At 38.7% G+C, this 25,258-nt stretch overlaps 1 protein-coding gene and 1 long non-coding RNA gene across 8 annotated transcripts in view; one reads left to right on the top strand and one right to left on the bottom strand.

The window, feature by feature from the left end:
• The window catches only part of Cdep (Chondrocyte-derived ezrin-like domain containing protein), a 628,747-nt gene that overhangs the window by 11,563 nt on the left and 591,926 nt on the right, over positions 1 to 25,258 (bottom strand). For all 6 annotated transcript variants that reach the window (XM_070086348.1, XM_070086350.1, XM_070086352.1 and 3 more), the window contains 4 exons: positions 23,710 to 23,837; positions 14,726 to 14,904; positions 6,033 to 6,140; positions 5,145 to 5,269 (listed from right to left, as the gene is read on the bottom strand). In XM_070086348.1, coding sequence (XP_069942449.1) covers positions 5,145 to 5,269; positions 6,033 to 6,140; positions 14,726 to 14,904; positions 23,710 to 23,837 — 540 coding nt within the window. The remainder of the gene's footprint in view (positions 1 to 5,144; positions 5,270 to 6,032; positions 6,141 to 14,725; positions 14,905 to 23,709; positions 23,838 to 25,258) is intronic.
• Positions 1 to 25,258, top strand: part of LOC138852881 (uncharacterized) — a 112,507-nt gene that overhangs the window by 75,838 nt on the left and 11,411 nt on the right. For both annotated transcript variants that reach the window (XR_011392153.1, XR_011392154.1), the window contains exon 2: positions 5,401 to 5,486. This is a non-coding gene — a long non-coding RNA (uncharacterized lncRNA). The remainder of the gene's footprint in view (positions 1 to 5,400; positions 5,487 to 25,258) is intronic.

Genomic DNA, 25,258 nt, shown 5'->3' with positions numbered 1-25,258 from the left:
TACAAACACTTTACATTGTGTACAAGTTGTCTCCACGTTGATACAGTAAAATAGAGAGAAACACTCCCATTCTCATGTAATGCCATTTTTAGAAGAAACGATGTTCCGAGTGAAGGCATACGAAAGGAATAATTTTCTAGCTACCCCCAATAATATTATAGTGTACACATTTTCTCTGATGTTGGACTACAAGTCGCCTGGCTACCACATGTCCTACAAGCCGCCTGGCTACCACATCTCATATTTATGTGGGGTGTATTTATCATGTTTATATGTTACATAGTTTGTTTATATAATTTCGTAAAAAATATCATAGATGGATTAATGGTAATGTCTATATTAACGTAATATATGACATTTAATGTGCCCAAGAGATTATGTATTATTATTAATATGGCGTGATTTTAATGTGTACCTGCATGCCAGCACAGTGTGTAAGTATATTTAGGTACAGGTACACATAAGTATAATTATCAGAGTACATATATAATATGAAATACAGTAGACCGTTATTACACGGCAGTTACGTTCCTGAAAACACCGTTAGGTAAAACCGTGTTAGATGAACTGAAGAACTTATGGGAAAAATAGGGTTACATTCCTAAGAGCCCCAATAAAGCCAAACAACTTTTTTTTAGGCCTCCACATCTTACAAAAATAAAAGTGAATATGTAATTATATTTCACTGTTGTGATCCATTATGTTGTTTTTACTGCTTAAGACTACAAATGTAACAGAAATAATCGTATTTCTTACCTTAAATTGTGGGTGCTGGTGTTTGTGGATGATTGTGAAGAGAGTGGAGAGTTATGCTGTGGCCCTACTGGTTTGAGATGGATGGTAGAGGTTCTGGTACAGAAGTTGATGGTTGTACTGAGAGTGTCTATCATTCAATCAAATCATTCAGTAAGTCAGCCAAGTCATTCGGTAGGTCAGTCAAGTTGTTCAGTAAGTCATTCAAGTTGTTCAGTAAGTCATTCAGTAAGTCAGTCAAGTGATTCAGTAAGTCAGTCAAGTGATTCAGTAAGTCAGTCAAGTGATTCAGTAAGTCAGTCATTCAGTAAGTAATTCATCCAGTCACACAAACTTATGATTACCTCTTTTTTGTGTGTACAAAGTAACACTTCATTATGGCCACAGGATGTCTCATCTAATATCTTTGTTTCCTTCGTTAATTCTAAGACTTAAATGCTTACACCTTTTCTTGCCACCTTGAGCAACACTGGTATGCCTACTGGGTGTCATGATTGCTTGGCAGATACAAGATATAGCAATTAAAATATCAAAACACAATTCACAATCACAAGTTTGTAGCAGAGAAGTTGGACTGGACACGTATGAAGTACGAATGCTAGGATGGTGGGGTCGTGTCAGGGGGGTGACTGGGGATGGCTGGGGATGGCAGGAGGTCTCCCCTGCTGATTCACAACAAAGCATGCGCTTGAGGAAAAGAGAAATTTTTTTTTCCTTCCTGCAAACTGAACCGTGTTAACCCCTTCAGGGTCCAAGGCCAAAATCTGAAGTGGTGCCCCAGTGTCCAAGAATTTTCCAAAAAAAAATTTGTTATTTTTTCTTATGAAATGGTAGAGAATCTTTTTGCGAAGGTAATAAAACAAAAAGTACGAAATTTGATGGAAAATCGACGAAATTATGCTCTCGCGAATTTTGATGTGTCACCGATATTTACGAATTGGCGATTTTGCCAACTTTGACTCCCATTTTAGGCCAATTACATCATTCCAGTCGACCAAATTCTTGGCTATTTGACTAGTATTACTTTTATCGATTGAGCACAAGAAATCGCCAAGTCAACTGTTTCAACTACAAAATAAAGTGATGGAAAATTGGTAATTTGGCCAATTTAACACAAAGTTCAAAATATTTCAATTTCAAAATAGCGTCCAGAATAAACAATGTAGGCATTCCTGGCACTAAACTAACATTTCCTCGGTTCATTAGTTATGTTTTGAGGCTTTACAAATAAATCCCATTTTGATTTTTTATTCACATAATGAATTTTTATTCACACCAAAAAATAGAAGATTTACTGTTATGCAATATTGTAATAATTGTATAAATATCATCACCACATTTGTGAATGTATATTAGACCCACCAGCTGGCGTGTATTAGGTCATTTGTTTACTCTTGAACATCGGCAAAAATTTAACATTTCCGCTACTTTGAGCTCAGTTTCAAGCCATTTCCAGAGCTAAAACCAATCAAAATCATCTCTATTTCTGTAATATCCATTCTATCAAATGAGACCAAGAAATTTCAAATACAACTATAAAAAACATACGAAAAAACACTGCAAAGTTGCTGTTTTAATCGAAAATCGTGGTTTCAGTTTTTTTTCTCTCATTATACACAGTGTGCTGCAGGATTTGTTTTATGTAGTGCACACATACCACATAGATGTATTCTCTCATATCTAGGCCCAAGTGTACCACTCACAGTTTATCAGAGTGAGCTGAGCTCATGACGTAGATCTACGGTTTGGACCCTGAACGTAAAGCCGTAGATCTACGGGACGGACCCTGAAAGGGTTAAATTCATCATATGACGTGTTACATAAAATTGTGCCGCAATTCTTCAATTGTGCCAAATAAACTCGTGCTAATTGATGGTCTACTGTAACTTTAAAACACTTGAAATTCTGGAAAGTTTCCAGACATAGCAGAGAGATGTGCTCACAGAGAATGTAAACAAACTGGTTGGGGCATGCCTTAATAGAAAGACCGGGAGCTGTATTGGAAGTTTTGGTCATAATTTGAAATCACCGTATTAGCTGAACGCCGTAAGGCAAAGTGCCATAAAGTGGGGACCTACTGCATGTATTTTTGTATTTATGTATATTTTATAACCCCTTCTCCTGTATACATTACTAAAATTAAAAAGAGAAACTTTTTTTTTCTTTTTGGACCACCCTGCTTTGGTGGGATACTACCAGTGTGTTGAAACAAGATGATGCATGCATGTATGTATGTATAATGTATATATGTATGTATGCATGCATGTATATACAGTGGTCCCTCAATAATCGTTCAGCCTGAAAGTCGTCCATTTCGGAAATAGTCCCATTATTTCGTCTAAACTTTGGCTCGCAAATGGTCCATTAACTCGCTAATTGTCCTTTGTCCGGGACGCGTACTCACGCTCTGAGCCGCCTGGGCCTGCCTTCCCAGCCAGTGTGCCATTGTTTACCAGTGAGCGACGGTCCCCTTACATGCTCCTACAAAATATTTCATAATATTCCATTGATTTTAGTGCTTGCAAGTGGTAAATAAGCTACCATGGTTCCAAAGAAAGCTTCTAGTGCCAGCCCTTTGGTAAAGAGTTTGAGAAACATATAATTTATGAAAAAGTTTGTAGAAAAATACAAAGGTGGTGGTGGTAGAGTGGAAGCAGTTGTGATAGTGGTTGATGGTGGTAGAAGGTAGTAGTGATGGTGATAACAGTTGTAATAGTGGTAGAAGGTCATAGTGATGGTGGTAGAGGGTTCCTTCTTTAGTGATTCAGCGATTCTACCAACTCCTCCAATGTTGTTGGAGTTATATAGGGCTACAGAAAACACCACCGCCTCAGCTGCTGCTTCACCCCCATTATGGACGGCTTACTCTCAGTGGCCCTTATATACCCAACAACAACACAACACAACACCTCTCGTGACATAAGTAATGACTTATTTTATTCATTCTAGAGTATATTCCATGTTTCTATGTTATTAATATTGTTTATTATGTCATATTAGTTGAATTGTGATAGATAAATAAGCCGTAGAGTTGATATTAGTGTCATATTCTCCAACAATAAACTTGCCATCCCTCCCTCACACAAACAAGTCTTCAATAAGAACATAAGAAAGGAGGAACACTGCAGTAGGCCTGTTGGCCCATACTAGGCAGGTCCTTTACAATCCTTCCCACTAAGAACATAATGGAAGAACACTGCAGGTCTACTGGCCCATACAAGGCAGGTCCTTATCAAAATGACCTCTACCCAAAGCTACCCAAGAATTTATTCCCGTACCCAATGACGCAAATCAAACTCAGCTCCTCCCACTCATATATTTGTCCAATCTCTTCTTAAAGCTACCCAAGGTCCTAGCCTCGATCACCCTACTGGTAAGTGTGATGTTAAATAAGAACTTAAAGTATGAACACTGCAACAGGCCTGCTGGCCCATACTAGTCCAGTCCTTCACAAATCCAACCCACTAACAGAACAAATGCTACCCAAGCAATAACCTCAGGTGCAAGTCCGACTCAAATCCAACCCCTCTCACTCGTGTATTTATCCAACCTAAATTTGAAACTACCCAATGTTTTAGCTTCGATCACCCTACTAGGCAGACCGTTCCACTCATCAACTACCCCTATTACCAATGTTCATTTATACATTTTATTAGTGTTCTAGAGTCCTTACGGAGGGGGATTTCCCTTCCAAATAACCTCTCTTCCCTCTCTCCTCCTCCCTGTCTTCCATTCATCAACAACAGCCTTCAATAAAGGTAACTGTTATGTTGAATGTTCATTCTTTTGTGCATGTAAATCTATCTTTTAGGTAAAAAAAAAAATTGTTGTTGATACTTCTGGGTGTCTGGAACGAATTAATTGGATTTACATTATTTCTTATGGGGAAAATTGATTCGAAAATCGTCCATTTCGATAATAGTCCCACTTCCAGGAACGGATTAAGGACGATAATTGAGGGACCACTGTATATACATGTATATATATGCATGTTTGCATATATGTTCAAATGTATATATTTGTTCTCCATGGGGAAGTGGAACAGAATTCTTCCTCCGTAAGCCATGCGTGTTGTAAGAGGCAACTAAAATGCCGGGAGCAAGGGGCTAGTAACCCATTCTCCTTTATAAATTACTAAATTTAAAAAGAGAAACTTTCGTTTTTCTTTTTGGGCCACCCTGCCTCGGTGGGATACAGCCAGTGCGTTGAAAGAAAGTATATATTTGTTCAGATGAAGAAATTTTTTATGTAAATTTATTAGTTAACCTATAAAAAATACATTAACAACTAAAATAATAAAATATTTGATGCAGTTAAAAAATACACTGACTCTCCCAACTTCGTTTATCTGGTTTTCTTAACGGAACTAATCATTTTCAATGGGATCCTACCTGAAAAAGTAGACATGATTCTTAAACTGAAGCTTGAAGACGAATTCTTTCTGGATCTGGTCATCCTCTCCCGGTGTGGTGATGGTGTATCCCAGTAGTGGGAGAGATGCCAGAGGAAAGTCATCCTATAAAAAAAATTAAATTAAGCTGTGATAGGATGATTTAATATTAGGAACTGCCAATGCTAACTTTAAATTATCAGTGAAGATAAGTCTATATTACTGATTACTATGCCATGATTTTTTTTTTTTTTCAGGGATAGGGGTGCTGAACAGCTCACTGGTGAGAGAACCTGATTCTTAATGACAAGATCTTGGGTTTAATCTCCAGGCAATAAGAGATGTAGGTTCCTTATCAGTACACTACTTAAATTATGGTATTGTTAAGCAGCATCTATATATGGTGCACGGTGGGTGTGGGAGAGAAGAATGATTGATGGAATGATGAGGTAAAATGGCAGGTATGAGAAAAAATTCCTGTAAGAAACATTTTTACAATGTAAAAGAGATATAAGGAAGGCTAAGTATATGGAGAGGAAAAGAAAGTGGTTTACAAGAATAGTAAGAAAATGGAAAGAGGAACAAATGAGAGAATCGAACATATTTTATCAGCAGATTTTAATGAAAATTAGAAAGAGTTTTAAAGAGAGATAATTGAGGTGAAAATAAATGTACTTGGAAACTAAGTGAATTGTTACTAGGCAGGGTCCACTTAGGTCTCTAAAACGATAGTGGTTGTACTCTTGCCACCTACTTTAATTATGGAGATGGGTTACTTAAACAAAAGCCCTAATTTTGAGTAACAAAATTTGCTTTTTAATAAAAAATATATCAGATTGATATTGGGAACTGTAAGCTGAAATGTATTACACAGGATAATATCACTCACTTGGAAAGTTTTGTAAAAGAATAGGCAGAAATTGGTGAAAACAACCCACAGCTTCTGCCAACCCATGCTGTTTTTAAATTTACGTAGCAGGTACCCACTCAGCTGATTCTGCAAACAAAACATACATTTACAAAGAGAGAAACATAGTCTCTAAATATTTTTTAGAGAAATCCATGTCAAATAAAGATACTGTCACTTCATAAATCACTTGGTTGTATGTGTCCCCCTTGATCATGATAATTTTTTACCAAACTTTTAACAGAATTCTAATAAATAAGCCAGACACAAAACTTGCAATAGCTTTTCCATTATACATTGTGATAATTAAGTGCACTGTGGAATTTCAATATTTCATAAATTTACAGGGACAAAAATACAGTGAAAGTGGGTTTTAAATAGGCAAAATAAAAAAAAAAATGCTTCAGGAAACTCCAGAGTAATACTGGCAATGCAATACCAAATACTCCTTCATGTGCTGTATGTAACACCATAACACATTCAAGCATACAACACATTCAAGCATACAATAATATAACACATTTAAGCATACAATAATAAAACCTGTTTTAGAATACAATAATATAACATGTTCAAGTACAGAACTTCTCCATGGGGAAATGGAACAGAATTCTTCCTCCGTAAGCCATGTGTGTCATAAGAGGTGACTAAAAACTTTGTTTTTCTTTTTGGGCCACCCTGCCTTGGTGGGATATGGCCTTTGTGTTGAAAGAAAGAAGTACAGAACCGTAATGTTTTAAGATGGATTTCGGGTGTGCTATTTTCCTGTTGACTCTGACTTTGGTTTAACCAATGCATGTGTTACTTTTTTCTCCACTAAACATGACATTATTGGCCCCTCAAGCATAGATCATACAAAATAAAATATATGGACAATTCAGACATAAATTAAGAAATCAGATATGCAAATTACTGATCTCACAAAATTGCTGGGAGCCAGAGTCAGCAGATCTCTCCTTATCTTCCAGACACAGCCTTCCACACCCCTTTATACAAAATTTGGTATAGGTGAGGTGAGTTCATATACAGCAGGGCCCCACTTATACGGCAGGTTAGGTTCCAGGCTACCGCCGTAAGGCGGAAACTGCCGTAAAGTGGAACACCCTTTTTTTCCACTTATAAATGCATACAAACACTAGATAACAAGTTTACACTAATATATATTAAGTTAGCAATAGAGCCAGGCATCAGAAAACAATAAAAAAGTACAATACACACATAGTGCACTCATTACTTACCTTAAAATATTTATAGTCTTAATCTAGGGTGAGACAAGTAGTATTTATTGTAAGAAATCAAGTGTGGTATGTATGGTAGTCAGCCAGGCTACCATACCAGGCCACCCCACCCACACATACTATTCTATGATATTTAGGCATTCCAGAGCGATAAAATGTATACACAGTTCACTCATTACTTACCTTAAAATATAGGGTGAGATGAGTAGTATTTATTGTAAAAAATCAAGTGTGGTATGTATGGTAGTCAGCCGGGCTACCATACCAGGCCAACCCACCCACACATACTATTCTATGATATTTAAGCATCCCAGAGCAATAAAATGTATACACAGTTCACTCATTACTTACCTTAAAATATTTGTAGTCTTAATGTAGGGTCAGGAGTAAGTAAATGAGATAAAACGAATAAATGAGAGAGAGAAAGAACTAGTGCATGAGAGAGGACAGGCGCAGAGTTATGTAAACAAACCAGGCGAAGGTAAGTTTTGTAAACAAAGTGTACACGTCTGGTTTGTGTACAAGTTACATTGTGTACAGGTTGTCTCTACATTGATACGGTAGAATAAATAAAGAAGAACACTCCCATTCTCATGTAACATCATTTTGAGAAGAAATGATGCTCTGAGTGAAGGTAATGGAAATAAGTCACTGACTTTTTTGGGTTATCCTAGGTTCTCTACACATATGTATGATAATCTATGTAACTATTTGTGTATACCTGAATAAACTTATATACGAAAGGAATAATTTTCTACAGTTACCCACAGTAACACATTTTCTATGTTAGATTAGAGAAAATGTTATTCTTGCCATCACTTGTACAAGTTATCTGGCTTCCACATCTCATATTTATGTTTATTTATTCTATTGTGGGGTGTATTTATCATCTTTTTATGTTATGTATCGTGTTTATTATATAATTTTGAAAAAATATCATGGATGGATTAATGAAAATGTGTATATTAACGTAATATACGACATTTAATGAGACTCGGTGATTATTATTATTTCTAATATGGCGTCACCTGTGCAAGTCGTCTGCTACCACATCTCACATTTATGTTTGTTTATTCTACTGTGGGGTGTATTTATCTTATTTATGTTATGCATCGTGTTTATTATATAATTTTGAAAAAATATCATAGATGGATTAATGAAAATGTGTATATTAACGTAATATACGACATTTAAATGACTCGATGATTATCATCATTACTAATATGACGTCTGGAGACATAAGACACTCTTATTGATTTTTGTGTGTACCTGCATGCCAGCACAGTATGTAAGTTTATTTAAGTACAGGTATACATAAGTATAATTATCAGAGTATATATAAAATATGAAATAACTTTTAAAAACATTTGAAATTTTGGAGTTTCCAGACAAAATGGAGAGACTTAGTGCTTACTGAGCTCACGAAGAATGTAAACAAACAGGGTGGGGCGCGGTGACCGTATTAGAAAGTCAGGTGGGGGGAGCCGTATAGCGAGTTTTGGTCATAATTTGAAATGACCGTATTAGCGGAACACCGTAAAGTGAAACGCCGTAAAGCGGGGCCCTCCTGTATACTGGTACAATTTTTGACATGCTGATTCTGCTTCCCACATTTTTGTACAGTGAAACCTACATAAAAATAGTAGGGAGGAAAGGGGTACCTATGTTAGCGAAAATAGTTATATAGAAACTTTCGATGAAGTTGATTACATCGGTTAAGCAAAAATTGTTATGAGTTTTAATGAAGTGGATTATGCTCATTTTATCGTTGGAGTGTGAGACACAGATAAACACCAAATAAAGCAGACCCAGTCAGCTCCATTGATGGTACTGTTGGTAAATTATCAGAAAATACAAGTGTGATGTCAGTAGAGAGCAGGGACGGTGGTAGTGTGACCAGGGTGATCACTCGACCACTCATCAGCCAGTGTGTCAGAGGTACAGTACTGCTGTGAGTATCTCCCTGTCACTCGTGTTTGTGTGCAGGGGGAGGGGGAAGAAGTGAAGTGGAGCAGGATGGTAGCAGTGGCCAGGATGGTAGTGTGGCCATCTATCCCTACCTAATGGCAGTCCATTTTATCAAGGGTTTATTGTATTAATATTTCTTCTTTGCTTTGGCTGCATCAGATGCACATTTTTCTTTTCAATGAACTGGCCATATCCCACCAAGGAAGGGTGACCTAAAGAGAAAACTAAAGTTTCTCCCTTTTAAATTCAGTAATGTATACAGGAGAGGGAGTTACTAACCCCTCACTCCCAGCACTGTAGTCGCCTCCTCTAATAATAATAATAATAATAATAATAATAATAATAAATCATTATTTCTGAGTGGATAGGGGAGCAATGTGGCAGATGTTGCAAGTGTATGGAATAGGTTGTAAGTTTAACATATTTAGAGATGGGGTTGTAAAATAAGTAAATGCTAGGGTTTTGGGGAGAGGGGTGGGATTAAATTATAGGGAATCAATAACAAAATGGGAGTTGACATAGTTACTTTTTGCTGATGATACTGTGCTTTTGGGAGATTCTAAAGAAAAGTTGCAAAGGTTAGTGGATGAGTTTGGGTGGGTGTATAAAGGTAGAAAGTGAATAGAGACAAGATTAAGGTGATGAAGGTATCAAACGATTTAGATAAAGAAAAATTGGATATTACATTGGAGGAAGGGAGTATGGAAGAAGTGAATGTTTTCAGATAAGTATTTGGGAGTTGACTTGTCAGCAGATGGGTTTATGAAGGATGAGGTAAACCACAGAATTGATGAAGGAAAAAAGGTGAGTGGTTCATTGAGGTATCTGTAGAGACAAAGAACATTATCCATGGAGGCAAAGAAGGGAATATATGAGAATATGAGTTGTAAATGCTGCAGTGTGGAGGCAGTGGATATGTCGTGTCTAAGGGCAATGTATGGTGTAAATATTATGCAGAGAATTCATAGTGTGGAAATTAGGAAGTGTGGGGGGCTGAAGAGGGGCTGTTAGAGGTGGTTTGGTCATTTAAAGAGAATGGATTATTATTATTATTATAATCAAGGGGGAAGCGCTAAACCCGGAGGATTATACAGCGCCTGGGGGGGGGATGTGGAAGGCATTCAGGCTTAATTCGGGGAACTGGAGCACAGATCCAATTCCCTAAATCAAGAGCCCCTCACCAACATCAAGGAACCTTCCTTGAGGGGACTAAAGAGAATGGAACAAAGTAGAATGATTTGGAGATTGTATAAATCTGTCGGGGAAGGAAGGCAGAGTAGGGGTCATCGCCGAAAAGGCTGGAGGGAGGGCTTAAAAGAGGTTTTGTGGGCGAGGGGCTTAGACTTCCAGCAAACTTGCATGAGTGTGTTAGATAGGAGTGAGTGGAGACGAATGGTTTTCAGAACCTGACGTGCTGTTGGAGTGTGAGCAGGGTAATATTTTGTGAAGGGATTCAGGAAGACTGGTTAGCCAGACTTGAGTCCTCTGCAAAGACAGTGATTACATATGAGTGATGTTGAAAGTGTTGAATGATGATGAAAGTTTTTTTTTTTTTTTTTTTTTTTTTCTCTTTTCTTTTTGGGTCACCCTGCCTCGGTGGGACGGCAAATGTGTTAAAAAAAAAAAAAAAATTATTTCTACATGTACAAAGTATACAGGCTTAGCTGACATCAATGACATATAGAAAGCCGTTTGTTATGAAAAGCATTTTGGGCAAATTAGGTCAATTTTGTCCTGGGATGTGGCCCACACCAGTCAACTAACACCCAGGTACCCATTTTTACTGATGGGTGAACATCAACAACTGGTGTAAGGAAACACACCCAATATTTCCATCCTTGTCGGGAATCGAACCCGGACCCTCAGTGTGTGAAGCAAAAGCTTTGCCACCAAAAAAGGCTCTTGCTTCAATGCATAGCTTATGGAGGAACAATTCTTTTCCACTTTCCCATGGAGATAAGAGGAAAGAAAGAACAAGAACTATTAACCCTTTAAGGGTTTCTGACGTACTAATATGGCTTACGCACCAGGGTTTTTAACGTACTAGTACACCTAAATTCTAGCGCCCTCAAATCTAGTGAGAGAAAGCTGGTAGGCCTACATATGAAAGAATGTGGTCAGTGTGCGCAGTATAAAAAAAAAAAAAAAAAAAAAATCCTGCAGCACACAGTGCGTAATGAGTAAAAAAAAAAAACTTTGACAGTGTTTTTGGTTTAAAACAGCGACTTTGCACTGTATTTTCGTATGCTATTTACAGATGTATTCTAGTTTTCCTGGTCTCATTTTTTAGAATGGAAGACATTACAGAAACTGAGATGATTTTGATTGGTGTTACAATGAAAAGTACCTTGAAATTGAGCTCAAAGTAACAGAAATCTTCGATTTTTGCCAAAGTTCAAAAGTAAACAAATCATGCTATGTGTCCAATACACGTCAACTGGTGAGTCTAATATTCTTTCACAAGTGCGCTGATATTATTTATACCATTTCTACACTAATGCAGTAGTCTGCATAACAGTAAATCTTCTATTTTATGTGAGAATAAAAATTCAAAGAGGAAAGCAAAAGAATGTAAGAGGAGCCTGAGGACGTGACTAATGAACTGAGGAAATGTTATTTTAGTACCAGGAATGTCTTTCTTGTTTATTTCTGGACCCCATTTGGAAATTGGCATCTTTTGAAATTTGTGTGAAATTGGCAAAATTACTAAATTCTGACCACTTTATTGGATAGTTGAAATCGGTAAATGGGTGGTTTCTTGTACTCATTCGATAGGAAAAAATGGAGTTCTAGCGAAATAGCTATGATTTTTGTCGACTAATACACTGGAATTGGCTGAAAATAGGGCTCAAAGTGGGCAAAATCGCCGATGCGTAAACATTGGCAAGACCGCTAACTTCGCGAGAGCATAATTCCATAAGTTTTCCATCAAATTTCATACTTTTGGTGTCATTATGATCGGGAAAAGATTCTATCTTTTCGTGAGAATTTTTTTTTTTTTTTTTTTTTTGAAAATTTGTCGACCTGAGAACAAATCTGGGAAGAGGGCCTGTCGACCCTGAAAGGGTTAAGAAAAAAGAAGAAAACCCAGATGGGTGTGTAAATATATATGCATGTACATGCACTTGTAGTGTGACCTAAGTGCAAGTAGAAGTAGCAAGATATACCTGTTTATGAGACAGAAAAAAAGACATCAGCAATCCTTCCATCTTGTAAAACAATTACAGGTTTCTGCTTCATATTCCCCTCAAGGAAGGTTCCTTGATGTTGGTGAGGGGCTCTTGATTTAGGGAATTGGATCTGTGCTCCAGTTCCCCGAATTAAGCCTGAATGCCTTCCACATCCCCCCCCAGGCGCTGTATAATCCTCCGGGTTTAGCGCTTCCCCCTTGATTATAATAATAATAATCTGCTTCATATTCACTGGGCAGGTCAATGTATATATCCTTGGTATATGGTATGTCCATTTGGTATCGGTGTGGCGAGTTTCTCCATACAGCCTCTCCTCACTTAATGATGGAGTTCCATTCCTAAGACCACGTCGGTAAATGAATTCTTCGCTAATAGTGGGTTTGTGTTAACCATCTTTGACATTGTTTTAATGTCACCTTTGCATCATTTATAATATTTCTGATATAGTAATACCTCTAATTTCATGAGGCTCTATTTTCATGAATTTTGATTATCGGCAACTTTTTTTGTCAAAATATAGCCTCTATTTTCGTGACTTCTCTCTAAATTCGGCAGCCATCTGGTACATGTCCCAATGGCCCTGCCCACACAGCCTCCCACAGACGCATTGAAGAGTCAGTCTGGCATTGTTTCTCAGCAAATGAGCATCACCCCTCATGTACATAGAAACATTTTATAATAATTCATTCTTTTTTGTGCTTGCAACTGCTAAATAAGCCACCATGGGCCCAAAGAAAGACCCTAGTGCCAGCCCTATGGTAAAGGTGAGAAACACGATAGAATTAAAGAAAGAACACACCAGCCAGGGTACTTCCCCACACACTTGACAACCCTATGCCTGTTGTGAAATCTATTGTGGCTTTGGAGAAGTCCATGGGGTTGGATGTAAGTGGCCAGGATGTGGAAGAGTTGGTGGACAACCACCAACAGACAATAATCAGTTCTCCTCCTCCCCGTCTTCCATACACCAACAAGAGTCTTCAATAAAGGTAAGTGTGATGTTAAATGTTCATTTATACATTTTATTATTGCTTTATACTGATTTGTCATTCTTTTCTGTATGTAAATCTATATTTAATCTCTAAAAAATATACTTTTTGTTAATACTTTTGGGTGTTTGGAATGGATTAATGGAATTTACATCATTTCTTATGGGGAAAATGGCTTCAACTTTTGGCAGACTCTTTGGAATGGATTAATCATGAAATTAGAGGATCAACTGTATATTTTTATGTTTATACAGTAGTGTACAGTGGAACCTTGGTTTTCCTATGCCCTATTTTTGGGAATCTGGAATGGATTAATTGGATTTACATTATTTCTTATGGGAAATATTAACAAAAAATACATTTTATAGAGAATAACCATAGTTTTACATGCATACGAAAACCGAGGTTCCACTGTACAGTATATTGTAATAAACAGGCTAGAGGAAATCAGCTGTATGCATACTGGTCAGAGAGCCCGTTGTAAATCCGAGGCATTGGTAAACGAGTAAGTCACTAAGTGAGGAGAGGCAGACTTGAGTTAAAAAAATGTTACTTTTATTTTTATTGTTGACATGTACTGAGGGTGTATAAATCTGGGTTGGAGGGAAGGAGGAGCATGGGTCATACTAAGAAAGGCTGGAGAGGGGAGGATGTGTAAAGGAGGTTTTGAGTGCTAGGGGCTTGCACATCCAACAGGATTGTGTGAGAGCATTAGATAGAAGTGAAGGCAAGTGGTTTTTATGACTTGACAAGCTGTCAGTGCAAGCAAGATAACATTTATGAAGGGAGTCAGAGAAACTGGTTAAACAGACTCGAGTCCTGGATATGAGAAATGTAGTACTTGCATTCTGAAAGAGGGATGGAGCTACTGTAGTTTGAAAGGTCACGTGAACTGTGATTTCAGCATGCTTCTGGAAGACTGTGATTGAATCAGTGACAATGAAAGAGTTTCCTCTTTTTTGGGTCGCTCTAGCTTAGTGCCAGATGGTCAGTATGCATAAAAAAAAAAAATACCAATGTGTTGGTTTATCTTTGCTATATTCAACTCTGACCAGCTGGCTGGCACACATCAACCTTCTCCACACTTTTCAAATGCTTCAAGTAACAAGGTAAAGGCAAGATATACTGTACTAATTTTTACCCCAGTAGAATATTTAAAAAAAAAAGGTTGTTTGGCAAATTTGGTGATGTCTGGAACATAACTTTATTTTACCCTACGTTCTTCACTTTAAACATTTTTCATAAGGAGCAGATTTACAGGAATGTAATTTGTGACAAAAATAACAAACCTGAACAGCAAGTGAATAATCTTGTGAAGAAACACTTGTTGCTCGATGCCAACAAACATGGACAGTTGTGTTGGATCGCTGCTGGGGAGAAGTGCCCTTGTCTCCAATGCCCCTGGTGGGACTTAAAGAATCTTCCAGCACACTCATCTCACTGCGGTCTAAAACCTCATCTGAAGAGCCTGGAATAATGATATGTACTATTACTCTTTTATGTATAAAAGATCACTTCTGGGCAAGAATGCTAACAGTAACAGAGGTAACAATATCTAGAATTTCCAACAGCAAAATAACATCTTGGAAAGTTCTGTACAAATCACTACCATTTAATGTAAGATTAATTTAGTGCATAATGTATAGGTCATGCCAATACAAAGATTTAAAGGGATTGACTGTTTGCAATATAAATACTCACTACAGTACATTATAGCCTATTTCAGAACCATATAACCCACTTAACTGTCCAAATGTTGATCTTCATTATCACTGCTGGCACTGAATATACTGATTTTTTTTAAATAAAGAGGGCAATTTTTTATGTAAAATAAAACCAAAAAAAATTTAGGGTCAGTACTTACCAAGACACCAGGTGGGCATCTAGTGCAAAGTTGGCCGAGTTTAATTGTTTCTAACTACCTTTAGATGCCATCATAAACAAAGGGAGAAGTAATGAATAATTCATGCCGAGAATTGTAAACAAAAGTGTTGTGTTAAGGGGAGTGACTGGGCCATCACAGATTCATACACGGTTTCTCTGGTGCTGGATCTCCATAGCATATAAACATAGCATGTTTATATGCTATGGAAGAAAATATCATAGATGGATTAATGAAAATGTCTATACATATTAACGTAAAATAAGACATTTAATGTGCCCAGTTAGTATTATTACTATGGCGATAAGACTAGAGGGACACACTTAGTAATTTTAATGTGTACCTGCATGCCAGTAGTGTGTAAGTAGTACATACTATTTAGGTACAGGTACACATAACTATAATTATCAGAGTACATATAAAATATGCATTAACTTTAAAACACTTGAAATTTTGGAAAGTTTCCAGACATAATAGAGAGATGTGGTCATGGAGAATGTAAACAAACCAGGTGGGGTGTGCTGTATAAGAAAGACAGGGAGCCATAAAAAGAGTTTTGGTCATAATTTGAAATCACCGTATTAGCAGAACGCTGTAAAGCAGGGCCCTACTGTACTCAAACAGTCACCAGCACACTGACAAGTGAAGAGGTTCATCTGTCTTGGTCACATACTATGTTTTTAGAAGTATGTATATGAAACTCCTTGAAATATGGTGTCAGACAAGTGTCACTACACTGCTGAGGGTTCAGTCACTCATCACTTAATATTGCCGATCATGCACTGCTCCCAGTGAATCTTTGCATATGTATTTTTTATTTGCTCTGTTACATCTGTCTTTCTGTCTGTCTACCTCTCTTTTTATGTCTTTGCTATCTGTCTGTCTTTCTGTCTGTGTCTTTCAGTCTGCCTGTCTTTCTGTCTCGGAGAGAGCCACTTATGAACCAACGAGTATTGCACAAACCATACCACAGGTGGGGACAGAACCCAAGATCAGAGGGTCTCAAAACTCCCGAACGTCACAATTGTGTCATTACGATTTCATGAGTCGGGTATTGCACACGCAGATTTATCACGTCTGATTCCTGAACAAGTGGAAATGCGTATTACCTGCCAGTCATGCTTATGCCTTATATCTATAAGCACAGTATGGCACAGGTACCATCCGACTTATGACCTGTGCGACATATGACCACTCGGCTTAGGACTCTGCATCTGGCAGCAGGGCTGCCAGATGCACAGTCAGATGTAGCAGACGTTTCACCCACACAAGTAGAGGTTGTAGTTATACATGTGGTGGAAAAGTCAGCTGGTACATGAGAAAGAAAGGTTACAAAAGGGTAGCATAAAAAATAGGTTGGGCAAATGTATATGGATGGATTTGAGAAGGCATGTTTCAGTGTCCCTTCTCTATTACATAAGAATATAAGAAAGGAGGAACACTGTAACAGGCCTGTTGGCCCAAACTGGGCATGCCTTCTTATTTTTTATGCTACCCAAGCCTTTATGTAGTAGCAATTATGTGATGTCGAAAAAGACACTCATGTCTATATCTCTGTCTGTCTATATCTCTGTCTCTCTTTCTCACAGGTACAGTTATGATACAGTGTAAATTACTGAGGATAACCCAAAAATTTCAGGCAAAGTGCTATACAGTGCTTGTAGATATAAGGCATAATAAGCATGACTGGCAAGTAATACACATTTCACTTGCTCAGGAATCAGGGAGCGGCTCGTAAACAAACAGGTTTACGAGCCACTCCCTGAGACAGAGAGACAAGCAGACGGAAAGACAGACACACACAGGCAGATAGATAAGCAGAGCTAGACAGACAGATATGATGAATGTTTCTGAAAACCGACAAGTTGAAGAATCGAGACATTTATGCAATACGTGGGAATCTTTTTTGAAGAAACGTTTCACCACACAGTGCCTTCATCAGCCCAATAGAAGGCAAGAACGTATAAGGAGAGGAGGAGTTTGAGGTAATCAGCCCCTCAGCCTGGTTATAGGACATTCTGGTAGGATGACACTATCAGTGGTGTAGATGAATGGTTCAGAGAACTGACAGGTTGATAAATTAGACATGTGCAACACTTGGATATCCTTAATGAGGAAATGTTTTGTCACACAGTGGTTTCATCAGTCCATACAAAGGAGAATGATGAAGAACAGGAGGAGTTTGAGGTAATCAGTCCCTCAGCCTTGAGTTGATGTGATCAGTCCATCAATCTTGAAAAGAATAGAGCATATGTATAATGTTTGCCAAGACCGAAGTCCTGGCATGGGTCTTAATCATGCAATGACCAGTCTCTGGCTCCCGAAGAGAAAGGGTTCTGCAATGTTGCAACATATGCTGCTCTAAGCACTGTTCTGGTCAGTTCATCTGGTGCATCTCATAAGTGACAACGCCGTATGCACTCCTAATTGTGGACACTAGCAAGGAGGAGGATATGTCGTTGTCACGGGCAACAGCTTGTCTGGTTCGTTGACTACATGGTACACAAGTGCAGCCACAGTCCTCTCTGGGTTTTCTTTGGGAGGGGACATCAGTGCTAGTTGCCTGTGGAGTGTCTCAGTAGCTTGGCACTCCAGGAGATAGTGTGTTAGGGGGCACTAGACAACATGCTGGCACATCTCCTCTGCCTTGTCTACCATCATCTTGGCTGTGGGTAAAGCTCAAACGAAGTCGATGGATGGTGGTACATTGCGCCCTGGACCAGCTTCTATCATATGGAGGGAGTTCTCCCTGAGTCGCTGCTCAGTACCACTGTTGAGATGGGGTATCACCTAGGACCTCCCCCATAAGTTTCATTGCTCTGGCGGCCACCAGTTTGGTCTGGCGTAGGCTGATGGAGACAGTAATCCCAACACATGGATAATCTGTGGCTGCCTTGGCTGCATCATCCGCCACCTCATTTCCCTGGATGCCAGCATGGCTTGGGATCCAGTTCAATGTCGATTTATTACCCTGAACTTCTAAGGCTGTCATTATGCTTAGAATCGATGTGATGAGGTGAACATTGTCCTGTGGTTGGGAAAATGAACGAATCCAGGAGTAGTCATTGAAGAGTGCTGGATCTTGTCATGGTTGCCAATATCTGTCTTCTCAGTGGGGTACCTTGCTGCCAGTGCAGAATCATGGCTACTTTGCAGGCGTTTATGTATCTTACTCTGTCAGCCAGGGAAGGAAGCTGGGCCTCAAATCTGAGACATACCGTGTTGGTCCAGATGGGGGCTCCAAGCATAGTTCTTATCGCCTGGTTTTGTACAACCTCCACCCTTTGCCTGCTCTGCAGAAAGAGATGAGCCAACGCCGGTGCACCATAGTTAATGAGCGAGTGCACAGCTTGTACATAGTACAAACAAAGTATACTTCTTTGCTCACCCCTGCACGGTGCCTCATCATGGCTCTCGTGGCACTGAGTCTGAGCAGAGCATGGGATCTGACATACTTGGCCTGTTTCTGAAAGGTCAGCTTTTTATCAATGTAGAATCCTAAGCATAGGTAGAAGCCTCTCTACTCAAGTTCTGTATCCTGAATACGTAATCTATTCACAGGATCTGGTCCCTTGAACATCACTGCAAGAGATTTCTTGGCGGAGATCTTGAGGCCTGTTCCTTGCAACACTGCGTTATTAGGTCCAAAGCTCTCTGGGCCTGTCGCTCCAAATTGCCTTTTCCATTCACTATGAGTACAAGATCATCAGCATAGCTGAGGAGCTGCGTACCACTATGAAAGGGAAGGCTCACAAGTTCCTGCAAAAGGGTGTTAAACAAGGTAGGACTGAGCACACCTCTGGCATGCCATTTTCCAGGGTTTTAAAGGAAGAGTAGTGCTCCTGAAAGCTGACACAGGCCTGCTTGTTCCTAAGGTAGGACTCTATCCAAGCCAGGAGGCATCCTTTGATCCCTTTCCAAGCTAGTATTGCTGTGGGGCTGGCTAGCTTAAATGCCATACCTTTGAAGAGTTTTGAGAGTTTATCTACTCTCTGAGCCCAGCCATGGGCCAGGCTTGTCTGGTGCTTGCCTGATCAACCAGGCTGTTGCTGCTGGAGGCCCGCTGCCTCACATATCAATCACAGCCTGGTTGATCTGGCACATGGTGAAGATACTTGTCCAGTTTCCTCTTGAAGGCTTCTACACTTGTTCCAGCAGTGTTTCTGATATCTTCTGGCAAGATGTTGAAAAGGCTGGGACCCTAGATGTTAATACAGTGTTCCCTTACTGTAACCACCACACCCCTGCTCCTCACTGGGTTTATTTTACACTTCCTCCCATATTTCTCATTCCAGTATGCTGTTATGGCAGTGTGCAGATTTGGGACCAAGCCCTCAAGTACCTTCCAGGTATATATTATGTACCTCTCTCCTCCGCTCCGATGAGTTGAGGTAGACGACCTCCAAGGTCGAGGTAGACGATGATACTAGGTTTCTTGTTACTATCGGCAATCTGGCTTAGTAGGGTGGATATGCACTCTGCTGTGCCCACTCCTTTGGTGAAGCAAAATATGTGATGATGAGTTACCCCAAGGTCCTATTGAAGCTAAAACCTTGGGTAGTTTCAAATTTAGGTTGGCTAAATACATGAGTAAGAGGGGTTGGATTTGAGTGGGACTTGCACATGAGTAAACAGAATTATTAAAGCTTATTGCTTGGGTAGCATTTATTCTGTTAGTGGACCTGCCAAGTATGGGTCAACAGGCCTGCTGCAGTGTTCTTCTTTTCTTATGTTGATGAGTGGAACAGTCTGCCTAGTATGGTTATTGAGGCTAAAACCTTGTTCCTTAATTACGTCAGGTGACATAATTATTCCCAGGTCTTTTACATGTTCCTTTCGTTCTTACTGTAACCAGCTGGCCCAGTGGCTTACGCACTGGCCTGGAGTATTACGACTCATTTGCAGCAAGTTCAAGCCCCACCCGTACAGTGGCATGTTTTCATTCATTTCCTTCATACTCCCTCCCTCGAATCTGACATCCAATCTTTTATTACCTAAATCCTTTGTCATCCTCATCACCTTACCCTTTCCTATGTTCATTTTAACTCCCACTTTGTGTTAGATTCTTTATCTTTTAATCTGGCACCTCTTGCCAACACCCGAGCATTCACTCCTCTTACAACCCCATATCTTTCTTTCTTTCAACACACCGGCCGTATTCCACAGAGGCGGGGTGGCCCAAAAGGAAAAACGAAAGTTTCTCCTTTCAAATTTAGTAATATATACAGGAGAAGGGGTTACTAGCCCCTTGCTCCCGGCATTTTAGTCGCCTCTTACAACACGCATGGCTTACGGAGGAAGAATTCTGTTCCACTTCCCCATGGAGATAGGAAATAAACAAGAACAAGAACTAGAAAGAAAATAGAAGAAAACCCAGAGGGGTATGTATATATACGCTTGTACATGTATGTGTAGTGTGACCTAAGTGTAAGTAGAAGTAGCAAGACGTACCTGAAATCTTGCATGTTCATGAGACAGAAAAAAAGGACACCAGCAATCCTACCATCATGTAAAACAATTACAGGCTTTCGTTTTACACTCGCTTGGCAGGACGGTAGTACCTCCCTGGGCCGTTGCTGTCTATCAACCTACCTAGGACAACCCCATATATAAATATATTAAACAACCATGGTTACATCACACATCCCTGTCTATGGCTAACTTTTACTGGTAAATAATCTCCCTTTCTTCTGCATACTCTAACCTGAGTCTTACTATAATCACTGCTTTCAGTAACCTACCTCCCATTCCATACATTTGCAACATCTGCCACACTGCCCTCCCCTATCCTATCTTATGCCTTTTCCAAATCCATAAATGCAACAAAAAAACTCTTTAGCCTTATCTATATACTGTTCACCTGTGTTTCATTGTAAACATTTGGTCTACCCCCTCCCATAACCCTTCCTAAAGCTTCCTTGGTCATCTGCAATCCTGCACTATGCTTTACTCTTAATTCTTTCAATAATAACTCCACCATGTATACTCAGCAGACATATTTCCCTATAACTTTTATACTTTCTTTTGTTCCCTTTGCCTGTATATAAAGGAACTATGCATGCTCTCTGTCAATCCCTAGGTACATTATCCTCTTCTATACATTTACTAAATAAAAGCACCAACCACTCCAAAACTATATCCCCACCCGCTTTTAACCCTTAAATGGTCCAAATGTATATATGCATTCTCTTCCGTAATGTCCCAAACGTATATAGGTTTCCTTTGTCATTCATTCAACAAAGGCACGATAAGTCTGAGTCGCCTAGACATAACAGAATGGGTGTGCACACTCAATGTGCGCCATATGAAAAAAATTGGGAACGCCTGGGTACCACATGTTCTTTTTTTCCCATAAAAAAAATATTTTCTCAAAAAATTTGTTTTTTTTTTTTTTACATATTTTCAAATATAACAAAAAAAAAAAAAGTAGATCAAAGTTTTTTTTACACGTTTTCAAATATAAAAAAAAGAAGATTTACTTTTTTTACATACTTTCAAATGTTGAAAAAATGTAGATCTACGTTTGGACAGTTTAAGGGTTAAGGGTTAACATTTCTGCCTTTATCCCATCAATCCTAGCTACTTTACCCCATATTATTCTACCCACTGCCTCATGAATTTTCCTACACTCATAACTGGGTCTTCCTCACTGCTACAAGATGTTATACCTCCCTGCCCAGTGCACGAAATCACAGCTTCCCTATCTTCATTAACATTAAACAGTTCCTCAAAATATTCCCTCCATCTTCCTGATACCTCTAACTCACCATCTAATAACTCTCCTCTCCTATTTTTAACTACCAAATCCATTTGTTCCTCAGGCTTTCTCAGCTTATTAATCTCACTCCAAAACTTTTTCTTATTCCCAACAAAATTTGTTGATAGCATCTCACCCACTCTTTCATTTACTATACATATTACAATGTAATGCAGAAACCTGCATAACTGCTCTCCTTTTACATTCCTTCAATACTCAACTTCTCTTTTTCTCTCTCCGTATACTCCTCTCTCCTTGTATCATTTCTACTTTGTATAAACCTTCATATGCTAACTTTTTCTCTTAAATACTATAGCATAAATAATATTAAAGCAAAATCATACAATAGGGATGCTGCAGTCAATTCAAGTGTTGGTGAGTATATAACTAAATTAACCCTTTCAGGGTCAAGAGGCCCTCTCCTAAACTTGTTCTCAGGGTCAAAAAAAAAAAAAAAAAAAAAAAAAAATTATGAAATGATAGAGAATCTTTTCCCAATCATAATGACACCAAAAGTATGACATTTGATGGAAAATTTATGGAATTATGCTCTCGCGAAGTTAGCAGTTTCAACGATGTTTACGCATTGGCAATTTCACCCACTTTGAGCCCTATTTTCGGCCAATTCCAGTGTACTAGTCTACAAAAGTCATAACTATTTTGCTAGAACTCCATTTTTTCTATCAAATGAGTACAAGAAACCACCCATTTACCGATTTACTATCCAATAAAGTGGTCAGAAATTGGCAAATTTGCCAATTTCACACAAATTTCAAAAGATGCCAATTTCCAAATAGGGTCCAGAATAAACAAGACAGACATTCCTGGCACTAAAATAACATTTTCTCTGTTCGTTAGTCACGTCCCCAGGCCCCTCTTACATTTCTTTTGCTTTCCACTTCGAATTTATATTCTCACAAAAAATAGAAGATTTACTGTTATGCAGACTACTGCATTAGTGTAGAAATAGTATAAATAATATCAGCGCACGTGTGAAAGAATATTAGGCTCACCAGTTGATGTGTATTGGACGCGTGGCATGATTTGTTTACTTTTGAACTTTGGCAAAAATTGAACATTTCTGCTACTTTGAGCTCAATTTCTAGGTACTTTTCATTGTGAAACCAATCAAAATAATTTCGATTTCTGTAATATGTCTTCCACTCTATAAAATGAGACCAGGAAAACTAGAATACAACCATATATACCATACGAAAATACACTGTAAAGTCGCTGTTTTAAACCAAAAACAGTCAGTTTTTTTTTTTTTTTTTTCTCTCATTATGCACAGCTGTATAGCCCTTGTGGCTTAGCGCTTCTTTTTGATTATAATAATAATAATAATCTCATTATGCACTGTGTGCTGCAGGATTTTTTTTATACTGTGCACACTGACCACATAGACCCATTCTTTCATATGTAGGCCTACCAGCTTTCTCTTGCTAGATCTGAAAGTGCTAGAATTTATGCGTACTAGTACGTCAAAAACCCTGCTGCGTAAGACATACTAGTACGTCAGAAACCCTGAAAGGGTTAAACGAAACAATGATACATTTTTGCAAAGACCTAATTGGTTGCAAGAGATTCAAAAGATTACACATGAAGTCTCTCTCAATATATATGAATTTACTTACTAATAGACTTTAGGGAGAGGTAGTGGAAGGCATCATCAGGTCGAGATTTTGCTTGACTAATAGCTCTTGTGAGGTCTTCAAGCCATTTGACTTTTTCTTCTTCACTGTTAGCTGCAACCATTAAGGCTCTGTGGATTTTAAAAAAATATCTTTCACTTAAAAACTTCAGTTTAAAAGTATTGCATTTTTAGGTAAGTAAATCTACTACAGTATTATGAGTCTAGCCTCCATTATTTCATTACTGTATTGTGTATTCTCAAATTACAGGGTAGGTCTAGGTGAATGCTAGTTGGGTAATTAATCATTTAACATGATCCATTTTCTCTCAGACTCCTGTTTTAAACTTGTGTGTCTCACCCAAAGTGTTTTCAACCATTGATGCAGGGAGAACATATACTGTCAGGGTGTACCATACTGTATATATAGCCAAACTATACTTAGTTTATTTTATTGTTTCATTCTCATTAAAGAGATTCATTTCATTTCAGACGAGTTAAGTTACCATACCCCTTTTTTTACAGTTTATAAACATTATTAGCGTATTTCAAAAACTTGAGTAACACTTATATAAATGAAGGTTCATGAAGGACAAGGTTAACCATAAAAATGAAGGAAAAAGGTGAGTGGTGCATTCAGGTATCTGTGAAGACAAAACACGTTATCCATGGAGGCAAAGAAGGGAATGTATGAGAGCATAGTGTTACCAATATTCTTATATGGGAGTGAAGCATGGGTTGTAAATGTTGTAGCAAGGAGGAGGCTGAAGCAATGGAGATATCATGTATAAGGGTAATTACAATGTAAATATTATGCAGAAAATTCATAGTGTGGAAATTAAGGAGGTGTGGAGTTACTAAAAGTATTATTCTGAGAGCTGAGGAGGGGTTGTTGAGCTGGTTTGTTCATTTAGAGAGGATGGAGCAAAATAAGATGAGTTGGAGGGTGTATAAATTTGCAGTGGAGGGGAGGAAGGGTAGGGGTCATCCTAAGAAAGGATGGAGTAAAAGAGGTTTTGTGTATAAGGGGACATGCAGCAGGCATGTGTGAGCGCATTAGATAGAAGTGAATGGAGACGAATGGTTTTTGGGACCTGACAAGCTGTTGGAGTGTGAGCAGGGTGATATTTTGTGAAGGGATTCAGGGAAACAGTTAGCCGGACTTGAGTCCTGGAGGTGGGAAGTACAATGCCTGCACTTTAAAGCAGAGGTTTGGGATATTTGCTGTTTGGAGTGACATCTGAACTGTGGTATCTGAGCACTTCTGCAAAGACAGTGATTGTGTATGAATGATGGTACCTTTGATATATACATTTGAAGAGTTTCAAGAGTTTCTCTACTCTCTGAGCCCGGCCATGGGCCAGGCACGTCTGGTGTTTGCCTGGTCAACCAGGCTGTTGCTGCTGGAGGCCCATTGCCCCACATATCAGAAAGTGTTGAATGATTATTATTTTTATTATAATCAAATAAAGCACTAAACCAACAAGGGTCATGCAGTGCTGCAGGGCACAAAATAGTGCCAGGGTTATAAACAGCTAAGTGGAGAGGGGATC

The sequence above is a fragment of the Cherax quadricarinatus genome, chromosome 18 (genome assembly GCF_038502225.1).
Source record: "Cherax quadricarinatus isolate ZL_2023a chromosome 18, ASM3850222v1, whole genome shotgun sequence".
Taxonomy (NCBI): domain Eukaryota; kingdom Metazoa; phylum Arthropoda; class Malacostraca; order Decapoda; family Parastacidae; genus Cherax; species Cherax quadricarinatus.
The sequence above is the reverse complement of the archived record's forward strand: the minus strand, read 5'-3'. Positions and strand labels throughout refer to the sequence as shown.